Consider the following 22,399-nt stretch of genomic DNA (forward strand, 5'->3'; position numbering starts at 1 on the left):
TACAGGAGGAAACAAGGAAGACCCATCAAACTACAGACTGGTCTCCCTGATGAGCACAGTAGCAAAAATTTGCAAAAAGGTCGTCAAAAGTAGATGTGTTAAACATTTGGAAGAAAAAACTATACTGAATCCAAATCAATATAGATTCGGACAAGGAAGATCATGTGCAACAAACTTGATCTGCTTCTACTCAAGATTAATAAACATAATACAAGAGAGAGGTGGTTGGGCAGACTGCCTTTCTGGACCTACAAAAGGCACTTGATAAGGTACCACACAATAAACTAATAAGGAAGATAGAATCAATAGGTGGCATCAGAGGAAAATTATTGGAATGGATGAAAGATTTCCTGACTGGGAGGAAAATGAGAGTAGTAATTAGAAATAAATTCTCAAATTGGGAAGAAATGTTAAGTGGTGTCCTGCAGGGATCAGTACTGGCCCCGATCATGTTTGCCATATATATAAATGACATGGATGAAGGAGTGGAGTGTTATATGAATTTCTTTGCGGACGACGCAAAAATACTAAAGAAAGTAAAAACTGAGGAGGATCGCAACTCATTACAACAAGACTTGGACAAGACCTGGAAATGGACTCAAAAGTGGGAAGTGAAATTCAATATCAAGAAATGTAGTACAACCACGCCTCATTTAACAACGACAATTGGGACCAGCGTCGCCGTCTTTAACCGAATTGGTTAAGCGAAAGTGTATACATATATGTACATGTACTGTATGTACAATGTCCAGCAATACATGTATCTTTATTTTCGTGTATTTTCCCTCTTTTATACAGTACATTAAAGCTTTATCTACTGTTTTGATAGTACAGAAAGCCCTCAAATAACGCGGTGGTTAGGTTCCTGAAATTACCGTGTATGACCAAATCCGCATATGCTGACATTCCATATTAAATACCGGGGTATTTTTTTAGTTTCGACCATGGGCGCAATATAGCAATAGAAAATTAATTATCAATTTTGTAAATTAAAATGTATGAACGTAATATGCAATTTTGTGGGCGGAAATGAAAATAAAAAATACCTTGCTACAAGCAAATATGCTAATGAACGAAGTTGGTAGCATAGGATCGGGACGCCATCTTGTCGTCTGTCAATTGACGGCCCCGGTACTTCCAACAGTACCTCGCCAGGTATATTTTCTTGAAGGAATGTTATGGAGCGGAGATACATGCATTCCTTCAAGCTGCAAGAACTTTGTATACCTCGCAAGCTGAGTGGTTGAAAAGCCCGCCAATGTCTCTCACGACAACGACAACGAGGACGAGCCGGATGACATTTAATTTGTAGGTAATGATTTATTAAACACAGGTTAGGTTAGGTTAGTTTAGTTTAGGTTAGACAAATTTATCATCCTTTCATTTCTTCGAAGTCGGCATCTATCATACCAAACATGGCGTACCATTCGTCCAACACAACTTCGTTACTTACGAAATCTGTTTTAGCACCTTTTTTGTCTTTTTTTTTTATTTCCGCTCACAAAATTGCACATTACGTTGATACATTATAATTTACAAAATTAATAATTAATTTTCTATTGCTATATTGCGCCCAAGGTCGAAAGTAAAAATTTACCAATACCGGTATATACTGTACCCCAGGTAGTTTTTGCAGCTTGCAGGATGGTAATGTAGACCTAAGCTTCAGAACACTTTACCTCACAGCTAATATCCACCATACAAGTTCATTTATAACATCATACAAATTTGCCTCAGCCAACTTATCGTACACGACATCATAACTTCGGGAGATTTACGTTAAACGAATATTGGTCTGTCATAAAGCCCGTCATTACTCCGCGTTGTCGTTAACCAAGTAGGTCGTTAAACGAGGAGTGGTTGTATAATGGAATTTGGTAAAAGTAAAAACAGAATATCGAGAGATCATAAAACTGGTGAAGAAGAGGTAAAAAAAAGTAAACTCTGAAAAAGACCTTGGAGTGATGATCAGCAAAGACTTGACACTGGAGAAGCATATTAATAAAATAGTTGGAGAAACCTACAATTTATTGAGGTCAATAAAAGTGGCATTTGCCTATTTGGATGAGGAAATGATAAAAAAAAAAAAAAATAACTACACTAATAAGACCAAAACTTGAATACGCAGCAACACTATGGACACCCAGTACCAAAAAGAATATACATACATACATATACCAAATGCTTTTTCCCCTTTACAAGGGAGGTAGCCAAAAAGAAAAAGGCATAAAAACCATTCCCACCCACTCCATCCCTAATACACTCCACTCCCCTCCACCCTCCCTCTTATCTTGGCACTCCAAAAAGAATATAAAAAAATTAGAAAGAATACAAAGAGCAACAACAAAACTGGCACCAACTCTTTCCAAAATGACATATGAACAAAGACTAACTCTGGAATAAAGAAGGGAAAGAGGAGACCTATCTATAGAATTATGAAAAATGGGACAATGGAAAAACAAGAGGACATGAAAAGAAACTAAAAAAAGATAATTACAGAAGAGATCTAAAAAAAAAAAAAAAAAAAAAAAAAAAAAAAAAAAAAAAAAAAAAAAAAAAAAAAAAAAAAAAAAAAAAAAAAAAAAAAAAAAAAATGCTTACCATGCAGAGTGATAGACACTTGGAACAAATTTGACAAAGAAACAGTGTGCAAACCCTATTCAAGATTTTAAGAAAAAACTTGATGCTGAGAGATACAAAGACGGGTCACCATGAGCATAGCTCCCTTCCCGTATAATACAACTAAGTAAATACACTAAGGCTTTTTCCCCCTTACAAGGGAGGTAGCCAAAGTAAAAAAACGTAAATCCACTCCAACCCATTTCATCCCCACATACTCTACTCCCATTCACCACCCCTCCCTCTTTTCTTGGCTCCTCCTGGATGATGGGTCATCCCTGCATCTCGCCCCTGCCTGGGGTCAGAAGCATTGCAGCAAAACACAACACATCCACAGTATGGCCGCTTCATTTAATTGGTGGCCCCCCCTCTACATCCCCTCATGCAGAAAAAGAGAAGACAGGGAGAAATCCCTTCAGGCTGCATCACACATATTCCCTAAACCCCCCATCCCCCATCCACTCCCTTCCATGTATCATAGCATCATCCATACACAACAATTCTCCACTCACCCCATCCTCTGTCTTCTCCCTTCTTTCCTTCCTTCCTCAACAGACATCAGCAAACAACAACTGGCTTATCCCCCACTTTTCTCCATTTTCTCTAACCATCTCCAATCCCTGACCAATTAACCTTGTATTTACCTCTCACACCACCCTATCCATTTATAAATTGAGGTCCTGGAGCTGCAGCGTCTACGTCGTGGGACCACCCCCCAACCCCAAGAGTTGGGGGCCAAACGGCAGCAACTACCCCTGGCCACCGGCTCTATGCAGGTGGCACCGATCCCCATGAGGAGCTACGCCTACCTTGGGGAGTACCACAATCCTTTTTCCCAACATGCAATATTACATTTTTTCTGCACCAAGGGGTGATTTTCCAGCGATCACCCCTCTTCTTCTACTTTTAGCTGGAGATGAAGAGAGCAATCCTGGGCCCACCACAAAATACACATGCCCAACATGCTCTTAACCCATTACTTCGAGCAGACAGACAAAGGGCTCAGTTCAGTGCAATATGTGCAAAAACTGGGCCCACCTCACTTGTACAACACTTGCTGACACAAACCAATACACAAACACTTGGACATGTTCTACCTGCCCTCCAGTAACTCCACTCCCACCTCCCCAACCACAGCCAGCACCCTCACCCACTCACAATTTCCCTCTGCCCTTACCTCCAATTAGTACTCCCCTTCCTTTGTCCCCGATCTCTCCTTTCCCCCCCTCTGACCCAGATCCTACACCTTCCCCACGACTACCCCAACCTCAACCCCAAATGGCAACATACAACACATACAAAACACACATCATCAACATATTACAACACAACATTGACGGTATTAACACGAAAAAACATGAACTTGAACACTTTCTTAAACAACACAACATACACATTGCGATTTTACAAGAAACAAAACTAAGACACTCACACAAAACACCATCATTTCATAATTACACCACCATCAGACAAGACCAGACTGACGGCTATGGCGGTGGACTCATCACCCTGATCCACCACTCCATCTGTTTTGTGGACACAAGTGCCACAACCAAAATTCTCCTCCCTACCACAGATAACACAACAGAAATCCAATCCACTCGAATCCGCACAGGCAACAAATCAACACTGACAATAGTTAACATGTACATTCCCCCCCAATCATCCCCCACAGTTCCAGACACCTTCAGGCCTCATTTTAGCCAACTAGCCTCAATCCCCAACCTGATCATGGGTGGAGACTTCAACGCCAAGTCGTCTGCCTGGTATGTCGACAACCCTGACACAGACAGAGGGCTTGATATACAGACTCAGTTTGACTCATTGACTATCATGAACAACACACATATCCCACACCAAGCCCTCTACACTCCCTCCTCTCCTGATATCACCTTTTGCTCCCCGTGCCTAACCCCAACAACATCATGGAGAGTGGTCGGAACCCTTGGCTCTGACCACCTTCCAATCATCACCACCAAAACAAGATGCACCCCAGTCGGCCACAGACACACTTACACCAATTACAAGAGAGCTAACTGGGAAGCTTTTACTGAAGAGACAGAACAACATTTTGAAACACTTAACAGTACACCAATCACAAACATAAACAATGCTGTGCACACTTTTAATACAATCATACAAAATGCAGACAAGAGATACATCCCTAGAGGCAACAGAAAATCACACAACCCCAACTTCAAACCAGAAATCCAAAGCCTCATCAGACAACGTGACACACTTAAATACGGTACCCCCACACTTATCCCTCAAAACATAGCAGACCAAATACAAACACTAAACACTGTGATTGCCAATAAAATACATGAACAAAAAACACAAAATTGGCAAAACTTTATCAATACACTTGATCACAAAACAAACACCAGCAAATTGTACAAAACACTCAACAGCATTACACTATCCAACAGTAACACTACACGCTCTCATGCAGCAATAATCACAACAACAGATAATCTACCCTCAAACAGACAACAAGCAAACGCACTCATACGTCATTTTGCACAGACAAGCCATCTCACTTCTCACCCTGACGACCAACGCACCATTCGACGTAAGAAAGACTTTTCCACAGACTCAGACTATATAACCCTTCATAGACAGTCAGACAAAACTCATAATACATAGTCTCAAGCACTCATCTGCCTGTGGCCCTGATAACATAAGCAACATCCACCTAAAACACATTGGACCACAAGGTATACGTGCACTCACAAACATTGCAAACTTCAGCTATTCACACAACACTATACCCGACATCTGGAAGCATGGTAAAATAATCACCATTCCAAAACCGAACAAAGACCCAACAATCTCAACATTGCACCGTCCAATCACACTTCTCTGCACCCCCTCTAAAGTCATTGAACGCCTAATACTTAAACTTGTCACACCACATATTCCACTTGCTGACTCATAACACGGTTTTAGGCCACTACACTCCACAAACACTCTTCTGACAAACCTCACACAAAGAATTTTAGATGGCATCAATTCAGATAGGCCCCACCAAAGAACACTTCTTATAACATTAGACATTAGTAAAGCTTTTGATGCTATCCCCCGCCACAACCTAACAAATAAAATATATAACACAGACATGCACAATAACACCAAAAGATGGCTGGCCAATTATCTGGCAGGTAGGAATGCTTACGTGTCATATAATGGCCAATCATCGCACATCAGAAACATTAAGAACGGAGTACCACAGGGCTCGGTTCTATCCCCCACACTATTTAATCTATACATGCATGACTTACCCACGCCAGACACCTCAGAAATACAAATCTCTTCCTACGCAGACGACATAACAATCACATGCACACATCGTAACACAGACAAAGCTGCAGAAATAATCCAGCCATACCTTGACACACTCAACACATGGTTCATCACAAACAGACTCAAAATAGCTCCAACCAAATCTACAGCAACACTTCTCACCAACTGGACAAAAGAACACAAATACATACCTCATCTCTACATCAACAACACTCTAATACCACACACAAACACACCGAAAATTCTTGGTGTAACATACGATACATCCATGTCTTTCAAACAACACATCACAAACATAAAAAACAAATGCACACCCAGACTTAACGCACTTAAGTCAATCACTGGAACAACATTTGGACAAAACAAAGAAACTAGTATAACAATATACAAACAATGCATACGCTCAGTGTTGAATTATGCGAGTCCTGCATGGGCTCCTAATCTCAGTGAGACACACCACAACACCCTTCAAATCATACAAAACAAAGCCCTAAAAACAATTACAGGCTGCACAAATACAACACCTACAGACCATTTACACCATGAAACAAAAGTCCTCAAAGTCAAGGACCACCTCGACATGAGAGGCACACAAACACTTGCCGCAGCCACCACAAACACATTACACCTGCTACACTACATAGCAGAACACCCACACACACCAAGAAACATTAAAACAACACCCAAAGACCTTTATCACGCACAGATACTCTCTTCTCTTCCTCCACAACCACCAAATACCAGCCTCCGGAAACATATTCATAATCATATCACTCACCGCTCCATTAACACACTGAAAGACAACACATTGCTGCATGTCAGACCCCCTGATATCCACCCTTTTGAATCCTCTCTCCCACGAAAGGACAGAGTCCACTTGGCCAGACTGCGGTGCGGTCACCACCCAGCACTTCTAAGCTACCAGAAGAGGCTGAATGACCGTGTTGTGAACAGCTGCCCAGGATGTAACACTTCACCCCATACCATACAACACATAATGGAAGACTGCATTATACACAATCATGCACGCAAACAACACAACATACGCTCTACAAAGGATTTGTGGGAAAACCCAGTTTCGGCTATGGCATTCCTTGGGGAGACGGGACTGCTTGGACAGACAGTCTAGGGAACGACAACAACAACAAAAAATCTATAAATTGAACTGCCAAGGTTACATAACAGGATGTAACACTTCACCCCATACCATACAACACATAATGGAAAACTGCATTATACACAATCATGCACGCAAACAACACAACATACGCTCTACAAAGGATTTGTGGGAAAACCCAGTTTTGGCTATGGCATTCCTTGGGGAGACGGGACTGCTTGGACAGACAGTCTAGGGAACGACAACAACAACAAAAAATCTATAAATTGAACTGCCAAGGTTACATAACAGGCTCTACTATCATAAAAACTTTTGACTGCATAAACCGCAAAAAGGAAGAAAGATCACTCAAACAATCCACATTTTTGAATCACTCTTGCAGGAAATCTGCAAGCAGAAGACTCCATTACAGTAAAGTTAAATTGTCTTGTGATAGACATAAAACATCAGTACTTGTATTGTCTTTGTTGGCCACAAACCACTCAAATATGTGAATAAAATAAAAATAAAAACCAAAGTACTTTTGTGAGACAACTTCCTACCCTGAACAAAGGAATTTACATAAAACAGAAATCTATCTGTATACCAACAGACTTCTTCCCCTTATGTGGGGGTTCATCCTAAAACAGAAATAAAGGATGGAAATATTAAGCAAAGTCCTACTATAACAGGTCAAGCTCATACCAGCAAAAAATAAGACCACTTACTTGAGTAACCATTTCATCACCAGGTGATATAGGAATAGTTTCAAGAAGAGCTGAATCATCTTGGAGAACCTCAACCTCCACTTGACACTGTGAATCTCCACCTTCATTCAGTATTAGGAATGAACGCTCAGGGCCACCCAGAGTTCCTGTAGTTCCTGCTCCACCTCGGTCACTACTATCGCCATCTGATTCGTGACCTGTTCCTTGCAGTATGGGTGGTGGTAGTTCACTGTGTATCAAATCCACATAGTACGAGAATTCTTGACTAAGTTGCTCATCACTTGCAAAGGCAACTAGACAAGCATAGAGGTGTACACACTTTCTATATGTATCATCTCTTGCAGCTGGCTGTATCTTGAATGCACGGCAATTACAGTAGTATTTGTGTTCACAATCATCACGGCCTCTCCCTCCATGCTGAAAGCTAAAGTGAAGGAAACCTAAAGGATGCCTTGGCTCGGGTTTGCACTTCACTACCATGATACTTCTGGAAACTCTCTGTACAAGTGGTCCGGTGGTGTCTGTAGCTAAACCCCATATTTCACCTTTCATTGATTGAGGAATAGGGAAAGAGTTCAATACAGAGTGTTTAATCAAGAGTGCCTGTGCTTCTTTATAACACTGAGAAGCTGCTCGGATATGAGAACAAACACTGGGTTGCTGAACCTGAAAAAGACAAGACTAAATGAAACCATACTGTTTACACAACAAATTCACACTTTTACAAACCCCTTTCTTACAATAGCACCTTTTACATTTTCAATCTGGTTTGTATCTACTAATTCTATTCAGGTGTGATGGATCTTTAGCTTGAGAGGGTCTTCATTGGTCAAGACCTTTTTAATAAAGTTCCATCCCTAAACTGACAAGAAATAGCAAGCGAGTAGACAAAGCAAAATTCATAAAGTATTGCATGAAACTGAAGTTGTTCAAAATTTATAATCAACCAACCATAAGTTTTTCAACATTGCGTTGACAAGGTTCGACATAGCAGCGAGCTCCAGCTGGACAAAGAAGAAGAGGATCACCAAGAGTTTCTTGTGCAACAAACATGTCTCCTGTTCCATCCATGGACTGAATCAAGGGGAGTTGGACAAAACCTCGGTAGTCTGGTCCTTTGTCTCGTACCCGAACTGAATATATCTGCAGGAAACAAAAGTACACACCGTAGTTTTATTTATTGTTACAATATGCTAGAGGGGCATTCTCTGTGAGATAGATGGATGGATGGAAGGAAGGAAGGAAGGAAGGAGAGAGAGAGAGAGAGAGAGAGAGAGAGAGAAAAAAAAAAAAAAAAAAAAAAAAAAAAAAAAAAAAAAAAAAAAAAAAAAAAAAAAAAAAAAAAAAAAAAAAACCACCCTCATCACTGATTTTGCTGAAATTTGGTTAATCGGTAGTTTTAGGGCTCTAAACACATTTCTGAAATTTAAAGGTCAATCCGAACAACCGTTCAGGAGATATGACTTCAGATATTTTGAGGTCATAGTTATATAAATGTATACATTTAGAATCAGAAAAAGGCAAAGAATAAAAAAATCTGATTTTTTAGAACTCTAGGTGTTAGCTGCTTGTTATTGTGGCAAAATAGCATACAGTCGATACTTTAGGGTCTATATGAGGCGCCCCTACGTACCAGAGCCACACATCATTTTGTCTATGATAGAGGAAAACTCTGTTCATAGAGAAATTATGACACTTTTATACTATGACTTTCCCTCTGTTATGCTGTCCCCCAACCCCTTGTTGCTGTCCTGTACCATTTCTCTGAGTATTCTTTTTCTGTGGTGGGGAAATTCCCTGTGGTGGAGGAAAAGAATACTGCCACCAAGTATTCCCACTTGGATTGTAAGAGGCGTGAAGAAAGGGACGGGGAGTGGGACTAGGCATCCTTCTCCTTGTAGCCCTACAGGGGACATTCCTAAAAGAAAAAGCAAAGGCATAAGAGGGTCTGGGAGTTTTCCGACCAGCACCCTAAGGTTTGGGTCTTCTAATGTGCGTGGATGTGGTACAGATGAGAGTAAAAGGGAGGAGATAGGTGGTATGTTTGTGAGAAGAAAGATGGATGTGTTGGCTTTGAGTGAAACTAAGTTGAAAGGGAAGGGTGAGTGTAAGTGGGAGGTTATCAGGAGTGAAGAGAGGGCGAGGGAGGGAAGGGGTGGCTATTCTAGTAAGTGAAGAGATAGGTAAACGTGTAGTGGAGTGGAAGGAGGTTTCCTCAAGGATAATGTGGATGAAGGTGAAACTGGGAAAGGAGATGTGGGTCTTTGTAAGTGCATATGGGCCTGGCAGTGAGAAGAATGGAGAAGAAAGGGAGGTCTTTTGGATAGATTTAAATGAATGCATAGAGGATTTAGGGAGAAATGTCAATGTAATAGTACTGGGGGACCTTAATGCTAGGGTAGGAAATGGTCCAATTGATGGAGTGGTTGGGAAATGTGGAGTTCCAGAAAAGAATCGTAGTGGAGAGTTGATGGTGGAAATGTGTCTAGAAAGAGAGTTGATGATAGCAAATACAGTGTTTCAGAAGAAAGTCAAGCATAAGTACACATGGGTGGGGGAATATCAGATCATTTTTTGGTGGAAGAAGGTAAGTTGAGAGTGGAGGATAGATGGAGAAAGAGGAAAGGGACAAAAGGTAGGGAGGTGCTTAGAGTCAACTCTTTAAATGAAAAGGAAAAGGAGAAGGAGTACAAGAAGAAGCTGAAGGAGGAGTGGGAGGGAGTGAAGGATAGAGTGGAGCTAGGTGTGGAGGAGGAATGGGGATGGTTCAAGAAGGGAGTCACAAAGTGTGCAAGTTTGGTGTGTGGAACAAGAAGGACAGGAGGAAGTAGAAGGAAGGGTAGTGAATGGTGGGAAAAGGAAACAAAGAAGGTTGTAGAAGAGAAGAAGCGAGCTTTCACAGACTGGTTACAAAATAGGACGAGGGAGTCATATGAGAAGTACAAAGAAAAGAAAAGAGAAGTAAAGCAAAAGGTAAAGGAGGCAAAGAGGAGAGCAGATGTGAAATGGGGTAAGAGTATGACAGAAAATTTTGAAAGTAATAAAAAGATGTTTTGGAAAGAAATTAAGAGAGGAAGAGGTTGCGAATCAAGTAGAGAAGAAAAGGTAAAAGGTGCAGATGGAGAGATGATAATGGAAGAGAAGGCAGTGAGGGGAAGATGGGCAGAATATTCTAGGGAGTTCCTAAATGTGAAGGAGGATAGGGAGGGAAAGATAGCTGCAGTGGGAAATGCTAAGAAAATGAGAGTGATGAGTGAGGAAAATGGAGGAGAAATAAGGAAGGATGAAGTGAAGGCAGTTGTTAAGATGATGAAAGCAGGTAAGGCACCTGGTCTGGAGGGATGCCATGCAGAATGTCTACAAAAAGGAGGTACAGTGATGGTGGACTGGATGGTGAGGTTATTTAATGTTTGCTGGAAAGAGGGTAGAGTGCCGGAGGACTGGAGGAGTGCCTGTATAGTTCCACTTTACAAGGGAAAAGGGGACAAGTGTGAATGTAGTAGTTTCAGAGGGATTAGCTTGTTAAGTGTAGTTGGGAAGGCTTATGGGAGATCTTGATTGAGAGGATTAGGAGAGGAACAGAGGGAGTAATTGGTGAGGAACAGTGTGGATTTAGGACGGGTAGAGGTTGGGTAGATCAGATCTTTGTGGTAAGACAGATATATGAGAAAGCTATAGGAAAAGGGAAGGATGTTTTTTGGGCTTTTATGAATCTGGAAAAGGCTTACGATAGGGTAGACAGAAAGGCACTGTGGGAGGTTATGCAGATATACAGGATAGGAGGAAAGCTACTGGGAGCTGTCAATAGTTTTTATGAGAGTAGTAGAGCTTGTGTCAGGATTAGAAATGGAGAGAGTGAGTGGTTCGAGGTAAAGGTGGGACTTCGTCATGGATGCGTTATGTCACCCTGGCTGTTCAACTTATACATGGATGGGGTGGTGCGAGAGGTAAATGCAAGGGTAGTGGGTCAGGGATTGGAGATGGTTAAAGAAAATGGAGAAAAGTGGGAGGCGAGCCAGCTGTTGTTTGCGGACGACACTGTGCTTATGGCAGGATCAGAGGAGGGATTGAGAAAGTTGGTGACAGAGTTTGGGAGAGTATGTGATAGAAGAAAGCTAAAGATAAATGTGGGTAAAAGTAAGGTGATGAGATGTACAAGGGGTCAAAGTGGCAGTAGACTGGACGTGAGCATTAAGGGAGAGCGACTGGAGGAAGTGGATAGTTTTAGATACTTGGGTGCAAATGTGGCAGGAAAAGGTGGAGTGAAGATGGAGGTAGAATGTAGATTGAGAGAAGCGAGTAAGTGCCTTGGTGGATTAAAGAGTGTAATGAGGAATAGACATTTGGGAATGGATGCTAAGAGGAGACTGTATGAAGGAGTGATTGTGCCAACAGCACTGTATGGGGCAGAAATATGGAACATAAGAGAGGAAGAGAGGAGTTTGAATGTGTTTGAGATGAGGTGTCTGTGAAGTATGATGGGGGTTACTAGGCTAGATAGAGTGAGAAATGAGGAGGTGAGGAGGAGAACAGGGGTGGAAAGGGAGTTGGGAGATAGGGTTGATGAAAGAGTATTAGGATGGTTTGGACACATGGAAAGAATGAGTGAAGAAAGACTGGTAAAAGAGGTATGGAAGGCAGATGTGGAGGGAGTGAACATGAGGGGATGTCCTAGGATGAGGTAGATGGATGGGGTGAAGGGGGCTTTGGGGAAGAGGGGAATGTCTGTTGAGGAAGGACGGGAGAGGACAGAAGAGAGGGGTGAATGGAAAATGGTTGTATATGGATGATGTTGTGATGCATGAGGTGGAATGGGCGGGGGGATGGGGGTGAGGTAGTATGTGTGAGCAAAATTTGACGCAGCCCGAAGGGATTTCCGTCTTCTCCTTTTATGCAATGGGGGGACGGAGAGGAGGGGTCGCCAATTTAATGAAGCGGCCTTGCTGTGGATGTGCTGTGTCTTGTGACACTGCTTCTGACCCAGGGCAGTGGACAAGGTGCAGGGATGACCCGTCATCCAGGAGGTGCTAAGATAAGAGGGAGGGTGGAGGGGTGTGGAGTTTATTCAGGGATGGAATGGGTGGGAATGATTTTATACCTTTTTCTTTTTGGCTACTTCCCTTGTAAGGGGGAAAAAGCCTTGGTATATGTATGTATGTATGTATGCACTTTAGCAAAAATTTGAGGTCAAGATTTGACCCCTGGGGTTTCAAAATTGAACAAATTTTAAAAATGTGAAAAATGAATGCATAAGCTTTGGCTATTAGAATCAGTATTAAAAATATATATATATATTTTTTTCATATATCTAACACATACGTGAGCATCATATTTATAAGTTGTCCATCAACTGTACATATTTTTCACACTTAAGCTCCTAATCTGATTACTTTTATTTATAAAAAAAAAAAAAAAAAAAAAAAAAAAAATAATAATAATAATAATAATAATAATAAAAAATAAATAAATAAATAAATAAAACCACATCTGTAGGCTATTATAAACAGCCATATACAAGGTTGTTTATCTTGGTAATTTTCATGTAATTGATTTACAGGTGAACACCATATATTTACAAATTGTCAATTCATAAGAAGGCCAAATGACCTGGCAATTTTTGCAACACCCTCATCTCTCCAATTTAGCTGAAATTTGGTTTATAGTGTCTGCAGTAAAGAAAAAGTTTGCATGATGCAAATTTGCAAAGACTGCCCAAGAGGTGTTCTGAACTTTCTTGAGTTGCTCGAGTGTGTTAAATCAGCTCCAAATGAAATATCTTACAAACAATGGGTGACCATTGTACAATGGTACACAAAGCGGAGCCACTTCATGAATACTTATCACTAAGCAAGAAAATATCCTGCATGTTTTATCATAATTTCTTTTGCACAGCAGCAATCACAGTACTTAAAACAATTGAGAGAAACACTACCCCCTAAGAATGAGGCAGTTATAATAGGTGACTTCTCAGAAATTTATTCTTTCATTGTCCAAGATGCTCAGGGACACTCACTGGGACAACTCACAATGTAGAGTTCACCCTTTTGTTATCTATTGTAGATCATCTGAAGACCAAGAACTTAAACATTTCAATGGCAACCCACAAAACTGATTCCAAATATCAAAAATAAATCATACAAAAATTGACTAAAACATGTGAATCTGTTTTCCCTAAAAAAAAAGCATAGACTCAGAGATGACTTGATACAGGTCTTTAAGATTCTAAAGGGAATTGACAACATCAAAAGTGACAAAATTTTCACACTGAATGAGAACCCGACAAGATTTAATTTGGAAGTGGGTAGAGACAACTTTGCCAACCATGTAGTTAATGAATGGAATAAACTTCCTGTAGAGGCAGTGCAATGTAATTCAGTTTGAAGCTTTAAGATTCATTTAGATAAACAACTAAGCAAGATGCTGTAATGCCTGCCATTTATTTTTTATTTGTTATCATTTGTCTTTTTGTTTATTATTATTTGCTTTATTTTCATTTGTAATTATCATTTACTATTTTCCTGTTTGTTTATTATTCAACTATACCTATGCATTTATTTTTGTTTATCATTATTCATGTAGTTATAATTTTAATTTGTTTATTTATTTATTTATCATTATTATAATTTTTTTTGCATCCGACCTAGTTATGGAGCAAAAGGTCTCCTGTCGGCATGCTCCTCCTTTGTGTCTGTTTCTTATCTCCATCACTAAAACACAACACTATAATGGTTTACTCATTTATAAAACAGCTTATGAACTATGTCAAATTCAAATGCCTACAACTGAAGGTGTACTATTTTTTGGACAGATGCGCTGGCCAATATAAGAACAGATACAACTTGACAAATCTCTATTACCACAAAGAGGATTTTGGTTTGTCTTGTGAACGGTATTATTTAGTACATCTCATGGCAAAAATGCATGTGATGGGATTGGCAGAACAGTGAAGAGAGCTACTGCTCGTGCCAGTTTGCAGAGAACTACAGAAAGGCAATAGATTTTTTCCTTGTAACCACATCTGATTTGGAAGATGCAGAACAATGGTTGAAACATCAATTCCATGACAGTGTGGCTATTCAGGGAACTCAGAATGTCATGTTCCATGACGTATCACTGACAAAGGATGCGGGCGTCACACACAAAAGACGTGGGCATGGTGCCAAGCCACATCTTAGCTGGAGCCACAATGCCCGCTTTCTAGGTATATTCTCAAATGTTTAGGTTTACCTAAGAAGGTAAAGATTTCTAGTTGTAGACATGAGTATCTTATTTTGTCATCCAAGTTGCAGGGGGCTTGCAAGCCAACAGCGGAGGACTACATGATCGGAGACTCCCGCTCTCAGAGGTCAGAGGGCATGTAAATCAAGATGATGACTCAAAGTAAAGCCCTCACTTCTATGCCCCCCACACTTATGTGTTTTAGATGAGTAGTAGTTGATATATTGTAAGCCTTCCTCTCACAAGAATAAAGAAATGGGTAAATTGTGTGGAGCTGGGTTGATAGTGATAAGATCGGTTACATCGGCATACACTGACACTGGTGTTGTACTGCTGTGGTATAAAAAGACGTGTGGGAATTTTTGGGCCCCTCTAATTACCACACTTGCGCTCTGTTCACACCAAACTTCACTGTAGGTTTAAAATCAAATTGTAAGCTATGTACAAATTAAGTAATTGTTCTCCACCTTTTTCTTATCCCAGTGAGATTTAAATGATCTAAAAGAGGCAAAATAGATGTTCTAGAATCTGGATTACAGGAACTGCTCGGGTCACGGTCTATGATTCGAAGCACCAACTCAAATACTGAATCTAGTTTGTGACAAGAAATATCATAGATTTGCTCCCATAAACAAGGAAGAATTGATGGTGTATCCCATTTCAAGTGGCATTGGAGAGAAGAAACGAATAAAGGTCATATTACTAATGAACCTGCAATGGTTGATAAAATAAAATGTGTTAAACCAGGAGAGTATATTAGCAGTATTTATGATGGCCAAGTCTAGATTGGAATTGTGGAGGAATATTGTGAGGAATTTGATGATTATACAGTGAAATTTTTACATCCATCTGGGTCTTCAGAAGCAAGTGCATATCATTATCTATCAAATTAAGATTAATGTTCATTGCCAGAACATCATATCTGTCATGAGTTGTCCTAGACTAATGCCACGTCCACAAGGTCGAGCAATGTCCGCCGGGCACGAGGGCTTTGCTTGACAACAGGCAATTTCAGTGGGCAAACCATCAAATTGTCCGTTCCCGGCGCCATTTGCGGGCAGTGGATGGAGGGCTGATATCACTGCCAAATGCACAAGGTGAGGTGCTAGCAAAGTTAGCAAACCCGCTCAGTACAGACCACAGTTACCTAACCATGTCCGCACCTAGTACTAGTGTATACTGGTCTCGACAAGACACCATAACATTGATTAATTTATACCGAGTTCAGGAATGTTTATGGAATGTAAAGTGTTTTCATTATAGAGACAAATGTGTTGCAGCATTGAAGCACATAGCACAGACAATAAGCAGGAGTGAGAGTGATGTGAAAAAGAAATTCGCTTCTCTTAGAAACCAACATTGGAGAGAAATGAGGTTAAAGGCCGCATCCCAAAATTCAGGAGCTGGCAGCAATTATAATGCTGTAAAGTGCTACCTTCTTTCCAAGTATGGCGGGAACCATGGTTATCGTACCGCACTGAACCACTCACTCCCAACCTCTGCTTGCGGCCAACTAACCTCCAACCACCATCGTCAGCCGTGTGGACACCTTCGCAGGCAAAGTCTGCCAGGCACAGCTCGACCATGTGGACGCAGCATAAGAGGAGGAAAATCAACTATACTTTTCTTCAGAAATTCATGAAAGTATTGAATATACCAAAATTGTATCTAATACAATTTTATGTTAACCTAATGTATATTTGTTGTAATTATGCTTATGCTTGTGCAATATATAATGTTTTTGCCTGTTTGCAATTTGTAAATACATGGTGTTCACTTATAAGTTATTTATTAAAGGTAATTAACCATTTCCATACGGTGACGCCTACGTAGGTGTCATGAGGAGCAAGTGGGTACGCAATGTTGCCGACGTCGGCGTCTTGATTATATTTATTGTAGTCGTACCTATGTAACCTCCATTCTCTCTAAACTGGCTTCATCATATTTTCTATGGTTATCAAAATTCACGGGTGAAAGAGAACGAACGATTGAGCACTGACTTTATTTTTTATAATGCGATTATTATGATGCAACATTGCACGTCGGGCAGCTAATGCTGCCAGACGTGCGATGTGCCCTGGAGTGAAGAGGTTAATTAGATTAGGATCTTAGTGGTATTTTTTATTTTTCAACCTAGAGTTCTAAAACTCTGATATTTGGATTCCTGGTCTTTTTCTGATTCTAAATATATATACATTTATATAACTATGACTTTTATCACCCTAGTTATTGGTTGCCAAATGTTAGTGACCTCTCATATGACCTCAAAATATCTGAAGTCATAGCTCCTGAACAGTTGTTCGGACTGACCTCAAAATTTCAGAAATGTGTTTAGAGCCCTAAACCTACCTATAAAGCAAATTTCAGCAAAATCGGCGAAATAAGAGTGTTAGGCACCTGTTGATCTGAGAATGTCCCTATACTGAAAAAAATGATACAGTAAACAAACTCAATATTGCCTCTGGAATTTCCAGACAAAAGCCATTTTTAGCTAAGGCCTACCACAAAGCAAGCAAAAAATATTCTGTCATCATTCCATAACATTACAGTAACATAGGTACACTAATTAATTGTATAAGCAGTTGATTAAACAAAGCCTGGAAAATGTATATTCAGTAAAGAAATAATTGTATGCTATATCTAATACACTCCTACTCAGGATTATATTGACCATTAAATCTAATATGCAGGAAAATCTTTTACTCTACTAAAGCACACTCTTGAATCTTGCTTATGCACCTGAGGATTTATGTACCTGAGCAGTAGTGCCAGCTTTTATTTTGCAGGCTTCTGTTGATGCTTTCTTTTTTTCACCAGCTTCTTTAAAGATGACATCACATGACTTGTTTTTACATGAAAGCCCACGGGTGCCATTAAGAGTACCACATTTGCGGCACTTGCGCACCCCTCGCATAGTAGCACGACCGAGGTCAGTGAGGAAGCTTGCCTTCTTCTCCTCCCGCGGCATCTGTCAATGCAGTAGTGAACATTGAAATCAAAAGATGTACATGCAGTTCTCCTATAGTTCACAGTTTTTATGTTTTTGAATAATAAGTGTTGCCTCAAGTTTCAGTGACTGGGTGCTTGCAGCCCTGCAATGGCTAACAAAGGTCTTCAAGTTCTTCCCTGAATCTCTGGGAAGGAATACAAGAACATACATAAGAATATAAGAATGAAGGAGACTGCATGACACTATAAGGCCTACACTAGGCAGTTCCATGTCCATTACCTATCATCCCCATCCATAAAGTTGTCTAATCTTTTCTTAAATCAACTGATAGTTTCAGCACTCACTGCTGCTGAATCTGAGTGAGTGTTTTTTTTTTCCCAGATGATGAGGGGTGGAGGTCTTCTCTATAATGTTTCCATCACAAACCATAATAGAAGCCCCACTATTAATGGTTGACTTAAAAAGATTTGTTACAAAGGGCACAGTGAATGCAACAAAGGGTGCTCAAATGAAGGGCAAGGTTGTGCTTGCCACTTAATTGGGACTATGAGATGAGCTATTTTGTGTTTTCTGTGTGATGGTTGCATCTAAGGCAGTTTGTTTCTGTGGCCACACCAATTCTGTGTTGGTAAGGTTTTAATACTTGATAGTGACCTAAACTTCTAGAACATCAGAAAGAACTTGTCCAAAATATAGTTTCAAAGGTACCCATACATGCCAGGGTATTACTAAAGTGCAAACCTGTGCAATATATCAATACAAAATTAAATATAAATTTAGTCAATTAAAGAACACCAATGTAATATCTATTTTTCTTGAAAAGAAAGAAAAGAAAAAAAATGCTAAAAGTAATACACTACTGAATGGAGCTCGATGATGATGACAATGGCTAACTTGTGGACACCTAAGCAATATTAATATACTAAAAGAAAAGAAAAGAGAAGTAAAGCAAAAGGTAAAGGTTGCAAAGAGGAGAGCAGATGTGAAATGGGGTATGAGTATGACAGAAAATTTTGAAAGTAATAAAAAGATGTTTTGGAAAGAAATTAAGAGAGGAAGAGGAGGTGAATCAAGTAGGGAAGAAAAGGTAAAAGGTGCAGATGGAGAGATGATAATGGAAGAGAAGGCAGTAAGGGGAAGATGGGCAGAATATTTTAGGGAGTTGCTTAATGTGAAGGAGGATAGGGAAGGAAAGATTGCTGCAGTGGGAAGTGCGAAGAAAATGAGAGTGATGAATGAGGAGAATGGAGGAGAAATAAGGAAGGATGAGGTGAAGGCAGTTGTTAATATGATGAAAGCAGGTAAGGCACCTGGTCTGGATGGATGCCATGCGGAATGTCTGAAAAAGGGAGGTACAGTGATGGTGGACTGGTTGGTGAGGTTATTTAATGTTTGTTGGAGAGAGGGTAGAGTGCCGGAGGACTGGAGGAGTGCCTGTATAGTTCCTCTTTACAAGGGAAAAGGGGACAAGTGTGAATGTAGTAGTTTCAGAGGGATTAGCTTGTTGAGTGTAGCTGGGAAGGCTTATGGGAGGATCTTGGTTGAGAGGATTAGGAGAGGAACAGAAGGAGTAATTGGTGAGGAACAGTGTGGATTTAGGACAGGTAGAGGCTGTGTAGATCAGATCTTTGTGGTAAGACAGATATGTGAGAAAGCTATAGGAAAGGGGAAGGATGTTTTTTGGGCTTTTATGGATCTGGAAAAGGCTTATGATAGGGTAGACAGAAAGGCACTGTGGGAGGTTATGAAGATATACGGGATAGGAGGAAAGCTTCTAGGAGCTCTCCAGAGTTTTTATGAGAATAGTAGAGCTTGTGTCAGGATTGGAAATGGAGAGAGTGAGTGGTTCGAGGTAAAGGTGGGACTTCGTCAAGGATGCGTTATGTCACCCTGGCTGTTCAACTTATACATGGATGGGGTGGTGCGAGAGGTAAATGCAAGGGTAGTGGGTCAGGGATTGGAGATGGTTAAAGAAAATGGAGAAAAGTGGGAGGTGAGCCAGTTGTTGTTTGCGGACGACACTGCGCTTGTGGCAGGATCGGACGAGGGATTGAGGAAGTTGGTGACAGAATTTGGGAGAGTATGTGATAGAAGAAAGCTAAAGATAAATGTGGGTAAAAGTAAGGTGATGAGATATACAAGGGGTGAAAGTGGCAGTAGACTGGAAGTGAGCATTAAGGGAGAGCGACTGGAGGAAGTGGATAGTTTTAGATACTTGGGTGCAAATGTGGCAGGGAAAGGTGGAGTGAAAGTGGAGGTAGAATGTAGATTGAGAGAAGCGAGTAAATGCCTTGGTGGATTGAAGAGTGTAATGAGGAATAGACATTTGGGAATGGATGCTAAGAGGAGACTGTATGAAGGAGTGATTGTGCCAACAGCACTGTATGGGGCAGAAACATGGAACATAAGAGAAGAAGAGAGAAGGAGTTTGAATGTGTTTGAGATGAGGTGTCTGAGAAGTATGATGGGGGTTACTAGGCTAGATAGAGTGAGAAATGAGGAGGTGAGGAGGAGAATGGGGGTGGAAAGGGAGTTGGGAGATAGGGTTGATGAAAGAATATTAGGATGGTTTGGACACATGGAAAGAATGAGTCAAGAAAGACTAGTAAAAGAGGTGTGGAAGGCAGATGTGGAGGGAGTGAACATGAGGGGGCGTCCTAGGATGAGGTGGATGGATGGGGTGAAGGGGGCTTTGGGGAAGAGGGGAATGTCTGTTGAGGAAGGACGGGAGAGGACAGAAGAGAGGGGTGAATGGAGAATGGTTGTATTTGGATGATGTTGTGATAGCATGAGGTGGAATGGGTGGGTTGATGGGGAGTGAGGTAGTATGTGTGAGCAAAATGTTGACGCAGCCCGAAGGGATTTCTCTCCGTCCTCTCATTTTATGCAATGGGGGGACGGAGAGGGGGGGTCGCCGATTTAATGAAGCAGCCTTGCTGTGGATGTGCTGTGTCTTGCGACACTGCTTCTGACCCAGGGCAGTGGACAAGGTGCAGGGATTACCCGTCATTCAGGAGGTGCTAAAATAAGAGGGAGGGTGGAGGGGTGTGTAGTGTATTCAGGGATGGAATGGGTGGGAATGATTTTATGCCTTTTTCTTTTTGGCTACCCCCCTTGTAAGGGAAAAAAAGCCTTGGTATATGTATGTATGTATGTAAATATTATTTTTGTAAATCAATATAAATCAAGAATAAAATAGCATGAAAATACATTAAAACCTTCCGTCAACATCCCTGATGATCCTAAGGATTACTAAATGCATACCCCATAGCAGGTTACATTAGGTTTATTATACTTCAATTTCTTCAACTTCTGCATCTATCAAAACAAACATGGCATCTTGAAGTTTGCATAAAGCTCCAAGTTGCTGCTACTGTTTCACTTTAGTGACTTTCTTTGTTTTTGATTTCCGCCAATAAAAACATATTACATTGATGTATTATAATTTACAAAATTAATGCTTAATTTTCAGTAAATCTTTAGACGTGTACACTCACATGATATGACAATAGAAAATTAAACATTAATTTTGTAAATTATGATACATCAACATTATATATTTTTTTCTTGGCAGAAATCAATAACAGAAAAAGTTGCTATAAACAATACACTGAAAAATGGAGCCACAACTGCTTGAGACACCATCTTTGGTTTGATAAATGCAGAAGTCAGCCAAATTAAAATATGATAACTTTGTCTAACCTAACCCAATCTGTATTTAGTAATGCAGTACCTATAACTCTAGAGGTCACTAGGGATGTTGATGGCCAGTTTTTGCATCCAATCGAACTGCGGTGTGTAGAGGAGTTTCATAGCTTGAAGAAAAACATGAAGTTCAGCTCCTTAGCACTATTTTAAAAATATGTAGCATGGTGACGTCACTTGAAGTGGGAGAACACCCAGTACACAATGTCAATGCCATCATCAAACTGACATCAACAAGACTGGACAGACAACAAAATGGTGTCTCAAACCTATTGTCACAGTTCTGTTCAGTATTTGCTTTAAGCAATGTTTTTTGTTATTGATTTCTGCCATGAAAAAATTATATTATGTTGATATATCATAATTTACAAAAATTTATATTTAATTATCTAGTGTTATATTGCATTGTGGTGCACTTCTAAAAAAAATACCTACTTTTCTATTATTATATTTAGGATGTACTTCTTTAGATTTACCCACACTGATTCACCAATTCATGGCTCCAACAATCTACAATATCCCCAATTTCTAAATGCAAGAAGGAAAAGAGTATACTTCATACACTGCTCATTTGCAATATACAAACCAAGTGAATATAAAAGGGTAAATTTTTAGTTGTCCATACCTATGTGATATAGCAATAGAAAATTATTAATTAATTTTGAAAATTATAATACATCAACATAATATGCAATTTTCTTGGCAGAAATCAATAACAAAATAGTTGCTAAAACCAATTTACTAATGAATGAAGTAGCAGTGGTTGAATGATATGCCATG

At 40.2% G+C, this 22,399-nt stretch overlaps 1 protein-coding gene across 4 annotated transcripts in view; it reads right to left on the minus strand.

Annotated features, from left to right (window-relative positions):
* LOC143027132 (uncharacterized protein C2orf42) overlaps positions 1–22,399 on the minus strand; it is a 36,627-nt gene that overhangs the window by 9,183 nt on the left and 5,045 nt on the right. For all 4 annotated transcript variants that reach the window (XM_076188167.1, XM_076188169.1, XM_076188168.1 and 1 more), the window contains exons 2-4: positions 17,720–17,932; positions 8,698–8,889; positions 7,747–8,412 (exon numbers count right to left, since the gene is read on the minus strand). In XM_076188167.1, the coding sequence (XP_076044282.1) occupies positions 7,747–8,412; positions 8,698–8,889; positions 17,720–17,932 (1,071 nt within the window). The remainder of the gene's footprint in view (positions 1–7,746; positions 8,413–8,697; positions 8,890–17,719; positions 17,933–22,399) is intronic.

The sequence above is a fragment of the Oratosquilla oratoria genome, chromosome 7 (genome assembly GCF_046742065.1).
Source record: "Oratosquilla oratoria isolate Oo_2021 chromosome 7, ASM4674206v1, whole genome shotgun sequence".
Lineage (NCBI taxonomy): Eukaryota > Metazoa > Arthropoda > Malacostraca > Stomatopoda > Squillidae > Oratosquilla > Oratosquilla oratoria.